At 37.7% G+C, this 8,017-nt stretch overlaps 1 protein-coding gene across 1 annotated transcript; it reads right to left on the bottom strand.

The window, feature by feature from the left end:
- Positions 1 to 2,759: 2,759 nt before the first annotated feature.
- Positions 2,760 to 4,169, bottom strand: LOC121516134 (N-acetyllactosaminide beta-1,3-N-acetylglucosaminyltransferase 2-like). Its single transcript, XM_041797237.1, has one exon. The coding sequence runs from the start codon at positions 4,167 to 4,169 to the stop codon at positions 2,760 to 2,762; it is 1,410 nt and encodes a 469-aa protein (XP_041653171.1).
- Between the last annotated feature and the right edge of the window lie 3,848 nt (positions 4,170 to 8,017).

Below are 8,017 nucleotides of genomic sequence, written 5' to 3'. Positions count from 1 at the left end.
AAATGACTGATTTCATTTTTAAACATATGTTTTATTCTCCAGTGGCTTCCACAGTGAATTGTTGCTGATTAAAAGTTTATCGAGGGATACACAGTTACAATTGACTGAAGCAGAAAGAGAAGAAAGGAAAATGAAGTTTGGAAGAGAGAAATAAAGATTTGATGAATTTGTGTTTGGTGTATAGCTCAGCTTGCATTTGGTTGTATCAGTTTAGCTGTTATTTTGCAAGCTTCAAAAGGTTTTGAATACAATATATATTTGATATATTACGAGAAAAAAAATTCTGGACCTAACTTAATTCTGGACCTAATTTATTTCAATACCCTAGCTATTGGCCCGGTATCTGCAGCCTCCTTGTCAATACTGCTTCTTACTGTAAACAATAAAAACATCCCCTCATTAGGTCTATTTGCTAAACAGACAACCCACTCATAACTTTCTCATAATGAGGGGGAAAAAAGCACTTAAAAAGGCTCTCAGCATTCTATTGGAAGCAGTCAGTGGATTTGCATGCGTGCTAGTATTGCTTCCAGTACACATGTACATTCTGGGACCACTTCCAGCTAAATGCGCCTTATAATTTAAAACAAAATGTTGGTTTTCTGATTAGTAAATATGCCTTTCTAATTGAACAGAGTACTCGATTCAAAAGAAGGAGTAAACAGCAGAGATGGACAGAGTAGCTCTGGTCTGTACCCACCATATTGTGTTATTTGGTTATCAGATAGTGGAATTTTACATAAATGTGCATTTAATATTTCTCACTCCAAAATAACAAATCTAACTATAGACTAAAACTACAACTTCATTAAACACAAAGCTTGGACAACAGATTCCAGTATGGAACTCAGAGGGCACATGTGGTGGTTACTGCCACAACCATGCATGCTGGTCAACAATCAGACCTTTTGGAAATAGTCTGACCACTATGCACCCATCACTTTAGTGTTTTTCCTGATGATTACAATTGTTTTATTGACATTATTATTTTTCAATTTCTTTTTTCAGATTTTTTTTTAATTTGTTGCCCCATACTTCCTTTATCCTTTTGAAAGCAGGTGAGAGATCATGACCCCCCCCCCCACCCACACACACACACACTCACACCCCCTCACACTCACTCACACTTTAGATAGAAAACCAATATTGTTACACATTCATCACTACAGAGTGTTCTTATGTAAAGGATATTTTTCAACACACATCTACACACAGTATGTGCTTGAGCAAGTGTGTGTACGTGTGTGCATGATTCTGATTTGATGAGTGTGAAAGAATATATAGATAATAATAATAATTCTAATAATAAGTAATTGTGCTTAATTAAATTTACCAGATATTTACTTGATTTGTAATTATTTTGAAATTTGTCAAGTTTTAGTCAGTCAGTAAGGAACTGGGTCTTTTTGTTTAAATGGTCATCCAGTTTGTACTTTCTTAGCTCACTGTGCATTTCTTCCATTTGATTGGAAGAGTAGAGTTTTTTCTACTTTATGTTCAAATCAGTATCTTTTTTAGTTTGTTTTTTTGCGATGAATATGAGATTATTCTGCCCCTAAGAACTGCTTTGACTGTTTCCCAGAGAAGTTGTTTATTTCTATGAAGGATATCCACTCTCTCTTAAAATAGGTATCAAATTCTGAGCTTTAAGCAGCAATGTGTTAAACCATCATCTGGCTGATGTTTTCGGAAGAACGTTTGTTAAAATAGCCACTCCTCTCTGCTTTCAGTTGTAATTATCTGTAAAAACTTTAAATCAGAGGTTCCTGAATCTGTTAGGTGTGAAGACATAACAGGGGGGAGAAGAAAGGAGGAGGGGTGAAAATAAAGAGGAAGAGGGAGTGAGAAAGAGCAGGAGGCACAATAACTGAAGTGTAACAAAAAGTGACATTTTGTAGCTCTATAACAACTACAAATAAAAAAAAATCAATAAATTAATTTCACTTCAAATATTTATTTCAGTCATTCAAGTTGAGCAAGTCAAATTCAAATCAAATTCAGTTTCTGTTGACACACATTTCTGCCTGTAACTGGGAATTAGGTATCAATACATGCACCCATCACTTCAGTGTTTTTCCCGATGAGTGGAACAGGTAAAGGGGTAAACTGTCGTCAACATAACCTGAATTTACAAGCCTGTTTTTGCGTTCATCACATTGCCTTGACCTTACTTAGCAGGTCTAACTGGAGAGGAGTCAAGACTTTCACTCAATAATGAAGGCATATGCTAACTGGCAGGCACCAGTGACCTCAGTTTCAGCATGATAAAAACCAGTTTGACCACTTAGAAAAACTTGAGCATAACTACTTGCTGATCGTGTCTTCTAGCATACACATTACACATGTATAAAAAGGGTGTCTTTGTTAATTTATAAAAGCAGTTTCAAAACTTGTGTAAATGACAGACATGACATCAAGTCACAAATATGGTTTTTGTTTTAAAATACAAACTGGTAATCATTTCCTGCTAGATATTAAAGACATGTTTAAGATAAAAAAAATAAATAAAAAAAGAGGTCAGGTGATTATACATGCAAAAATAATGTTTATTAAAGCAGGTCTAATCTAAAAAGTGACTTAAAAAAGAGAAACACTGGTTTTAAGATTTGAAATAGTTATTGAGATTTTACTTTAAATGCTCTGTAAAACAGAATATAAAATGTCTGAACATTAAGACCTCTTCATAACTAACAGTAGGTCACAAAATGTTTGCGTTTTACCAGTTAAAGCTTTTTTTTTTAATGCATTGCATAAAATCACTATGAAGAGGCAATCAGTTTTGGTCTATTTTTCTTCTTGTTTTCATCTCTGAGGGGCACATTCTTACATAGTAACTGTGTCTTTTTCATGTTAGCCCAAAGTCTGACTACCTGGTTTGGGCTTCGTTTGTGAACCAGTAGGATTTTGTGGTAAGCACACATCTCTTCCTCTTCCTTTGCGGGAAAATCAAATGTGAGGAAGGCTGGGTTGTGGATGGGTTGAGTGTTTAGCCGAAACATACACATTCCTACATAAACATCATCAATGGGGAACAAGTGAACCCTTTTAGAAATGTTATATAGACGTTTGGCCAACAGGCCAGTGTATACCACTCCTCCACCACCTGCATATACAGGATAGAGACCCTTATAGAATGTGTCAGAAATGAAGTACTTGGACTTGTTGACTCGACTAGGTATAGCTTCCCCAATAACATCGCCAACCATGAAGTCTTTTAAGGTCCTGTTTGCTTGTGGCATATTTAGCTGATCTTGAAGGAAGGTTATCATGTTGAAGGTATTGACAAACACGTCATCGTCCCCCTTAAAGACAAAAAGTGTCTGGTCACAGAAGCGTGAGAACCAGCTCCAGAAGAGCACATCTTTTAGGGTAAGGTTGAAAAATGTGTCCTTGAAGTCCCACTGTAGAATATCTCCATACTGTTTACTTTCCGACTGGAGTAAGTTTGATAAATCTACACCAAGATCTTCAGGGTCTTCTTTGCCTAGCAGGAACACCCTGCGGACATATCCTCCACTTTCTCTCTTACTGTTATTTCCCTTTGTTCCTGCTCTCCATCCCACCTGGCCCCAAGTCTGTCGAATGGCTTGCCGATTTTTAAAATTTACCTCAGTTGTTTTGATGGCCAGTAAAAGGAGAGGGGGCTCCTTCTCATCCTTGGCCCCAGCTCCGCATACTCCATCTGGCTGGTTTAGGGTTGGATAGTCTCTAATTTGCATGTGGCTCATAAAGTCCTGCATCTGCTGTGGTAGCTTTTTAAACTTTTCTTGAGTACTGTCCCAATTAGTTACTTCAGAGAAACTTTGTATCAGTAGAGACTCGTGAAACTTGCTATTTTTTAATTCCAGCTCAAAGATGTTAGGGTGTAGAATGGGGTTGACATTGCGGTCCACTGCCAATTGGAGTTGGTTCCAAATGGCATCCTTATGTGAGTGGAGGTCCCAGAAAGTAAAAGGGTATGGTGCAAAGCCCTTGTTACTATAAGCTCCTAAGGCTACAAAGTGAGAGCTTTCCCTGCCTTGTGCTTGGACCATGGTTCCTGGTGTCGCTGAACTATTCATGGCCATACACACCATGAAAATCATGTAGATAAAGAGAAGAGCCAGGAAGATGCATGGGCCGCACATACAGATTAATACTTTACGCAGCCGACAGTAGCACCTCGCCATTCAGCTGGAAATACAGAAACATCATGTTAGTTTGTACTATTCTTTTTATCATGCAAAAAGATGCTTTACAGGAACAATGCACAAATCACAGAAAACCAAGATATGGCTGAGTTATATGGTGAACAAATTCAAGAAAAGATAAAGACCAAAAAAATAAAAATAAAATAAAATATAAAATTAATATATCGTAATATTAATGTAATATTTGAACATTAAAACAAAAGGCTAAACAATTGAACAAACAAAAAATTGCTTCTGTGGGGGTTTTGACTGGACAGTATGATCTTATTCATCTATTCATTTATTGTCAATTTTGGATAGAAAGGCTGGTATTTCTACTCTTTTTGTAAAAGAAAACTTGGTACCAGTGGACAATTAAATAATTGCATCTGTAAACATTCATGCATGAAATAAGCTTAGATATAAGAGCCAAGAAAAAAATTGTTTGACATCTAAGAATTAAAAAGATGGATTCTAAGTGCCACTTAGAGGGAAAAATCATTGGAAATTTACTAAGATATAAGCAAATAATAACCGCAGCTCAACATCAACATGTCAATTACAACTTTACTGAAAAATAATGATTCAAGGAGATGAAACAGTGCTGAAATATAATTGAAAAGCCAGCTGTTTTCCTTTCTCAGAAATGTAAAGTAACACCTTCCATTTTTAATTCATACTCATCTGAATTTCTCTGGTAGTTAAAATCATTTTCTTACCTGTTTCCTGATCAGACTGTTGGATTTCCTGGAGATCTGAGTCAGCAATGACAAAGATTTACAGAGCCGTTTTCTTAAAGGTGTCAGGAGTCACAAGAATAGGCCTACACCCACTGAGGGTAGAAAGCAAACAGGAAAAGCATGTTTCCCTTCCTATGTGTGGAATGTGACATTAATCGCACACCTGAGTAAACATTTCATTCTATAAAGGTCAGCTCTCAATAAAAACCTTGTCTTTTTGTGGCTCATGTTCCCATTTTAGGTGGGTTACCACATCAAGTAAGAGCCTTACATGTAATGTGATACAAGAAAAAAACTCATCAAAATTTTGTCAGTCTCTGATGTCAGCAGGTACCTATGTATTGAAAACAAATGTCGAGTGATACTGGTACAGAACAGGTCTGGCAGCTGGCTATCATCTCCTTTTTAAACACAAGTTGTCATGCAGGTGAGCAAAAATTCCATGATGTGTACACACACAAGATTGCTTGTCTTGTTGGCTAGTTTACCACAGTTTGTTATTCACAAACTAAAGTTTAGAGAGCAACAGCGCTCTTGCACTGTTACTGTAATGAAAAGGAAAGGGCTCAGAACTACATACCTGTGATGCAAGGGTGTCAGTTTGTTTTGAAAAGTGTGGGGGGGGGCAATTAACCTGACATGCAAGATGTCTTGCATGTCTGGGAAAGCTTCAATAGGAAACATTTGAGAAAAGGCAGAGGCTTTGAAAAAAACTCAGGAGTGTAATTGGGTGAACATTCTGTCTTTCACATCTCTACGGACCAATCAGAGCAACAAAACATGTGACGTACTCACTATCACTACTCACTATTATTCCTCAGTGCGCCGCTACTGAGGAATAATGCGAAACATGGCCACTATAGACATGTAAGTACTCGACTTTTGTCATTTTTGAAAAGAAAACAACTCACTGCTGTTCTTTGTTCTTCTTTTAATGAAGAAATGTTGTCAAGTTCTGATAAAACTGATGCTTTAGCAGCATCCACGCTAAGCTCCTCCTCCATAACTGCTGCTTGTTTATGTCACGACTCTGCTGCCCCTTAAAAGTACAGCCCCTCGTTGCTGATTGGTCCTGTCACTTTTTAACCGGGCCCAAACGGTTCAGATGGGAGCTTTGCAAGATGGATTCACCAGTGAAAAACAGGGAAACAGGCGTATCCATCTGCTTTGCAAGGTTAGGGGACAATAACTTTTAGCAAAAGTGACTTTTGAGAAGTGCTTAGGACAATGACTATAATTGGTTTTACTTTAGGTAAGGTTACTATTAAATGCATCTGCAGCATAGGCTTATTTCATGTTTTAAGTGAAATATCTTTTTTTTTATTATCAGTACTGAAAAAGCAACAAAACATGTTCACAGAGAAGGATAGTCGAAAAGGGTCGTAAAAATTCTGTCATGCCATCTTACAATCCGTCATTATAATTTTCTCTTTAATATCTGTATAATTCAATATGATTTTATTAGTAGTGCTAAATTCATTAAGCACCATTTCTAAACTTATATTCAAAAAACAATCTTTGAGGTTCTGCATTTTAATGGCACTGAGAGAAAGATGATCACAGCAGTGTTTACTCGTCATTTTTTACGCAGTGACGGTGGAACAACAATCCCTATCTCTAACTCATTAGAGTGCCATTGACGTATATATACGCCATTTAAAAAACAACACTTGAGTGCCATTGACGTATATATACGGCAAAGTGTTTTTTCGGTGGCTGGCACAAGGGGGTGCTCTCATGTGCCCTGTGAGTAATTTTGGGGCTTCTGGGATATGTAGTCGGAACACTATAGTTGGAAGTGACGGTAGATCAAACATCAGAAGTGGAGACCCTGGGGTCAAAGAGCAGAGCAATACTTACGGAGGTAATCTAAGCTAAAAGTTCTAACTTGGAAGAAACTTTAAACTTTTGCCTGAGAAATCGCTTACTCACTGAAACCGACACTGAACTTAACGACAGCGAATCCAGGGATCATCTCTTTTATTGATCTACCTCGGCCGGCAAAGAGGCTAAAGAATGCTCCAAGGTTCCCCCCCGTGCGTTGTAGAAATAAGGCAGCCTCTTGCCAGCTGGATGCATACAGCAACAAGCAGGAGAGGACGTTGGTATATAGGGAGGTCCCGTGGAGGCTGTTCAGTTCCAGAGTGTGAATGGCATGACAGTGACTGGAAGCATTGTTATTTATTTTACAATAAAATAACATTTGTAATACAATTTTCAGATGTCTTTAATGTCATTGAAGGCAAAATTATAAAATTCAAATCACTGTTTTGCTTGACAGACTCTCTTTTACAAAAATGCATTTTTCTCAGCTTTCTAGAAAAAAAGTGGTCTTTTTGGTGAAACTATCCTCTATTCAACTTCAGATAACTCAAGAACGGAACAAGCTACAATCAAATGTTTTTTGATAAAATAGAGTTTCTTCTTTCATTTGAGCTGTTTGGTGTTTTCAGAATCATGGCACAATATATTCTGTTGGTCTTGAGATATGACTCAAAATGGCCAAAAACTCTGGCACAAGCCACTTTCCATTTTATAAAAGGGCTGAGTCAGGTGCGTTTGGCCATGACTGTGAAACTTTGTAGAATGTGGTAATGTGGTATGCTGTGACAGGCATTTTCAGTCACTAAAGCCAGGCGTACACTGTGCAAATTACATCCGAATCAGCCACAAATCTTGTGCGTTGTTTGTCGTGCTTTGTACAGAGGGACCAGACAGCCGACCACCGCCAACTACAGCTGAAACAGCTGTTCCCAACTGGTTAGTGGGTTCAGGAACACTTACTGGGAATTAACCAGTCTACAGGAGCACCTGCAAGGCTTCAGATTATCCACTACACACAGTTCACAAGGAAGGCTAGAATTATGATTTTAACATTTTGTGTATTTTTCCTGTTTGGACTTTTATCATTGTATTCGACATGAATGTTTAGTGTCTTTCTTTGTGGACCCCAGGAAGAGTAGTTGCTACTTAGGTAGTGGCTAAAGGGGATCCAAATAAACAAAATAAAAAAAACCAAAACAAAACTATATCCTAGTGCACACCTTTCAACCTGGCACACTACTACCCTCTACTGGAGGGACTGCAAACTACACTCTGGTCAGAACA

This window comes from Cheilinus undulatus, linkage group 10, assembly GCF_018320785.1.
Source record: "Cheilinus undulatus linkage group 10, ASM1832078v1, whole genome shotgun sequence".
NCBI classification, from domain to species: domain Eukaryota; kingdom Metazoa; phylum Chordata; class Actinopteri; order Labriformes; family Labridae; genus Cheilinus; species Cheilinus undulatus.
This window is presented reverse-complemented; position numbering and strand designations above follow the sequence as displayed.

What these genes read in the sequence shown, in the direction of transcription:
- LOC121516134 (XM_041797237.1), bottom strand. Translation starts at nt 4,169, where the DNA reads ATGGCGAGGTGCTACTGTCGGCTGCGTAAAGTATTAATCTGTATGTGC.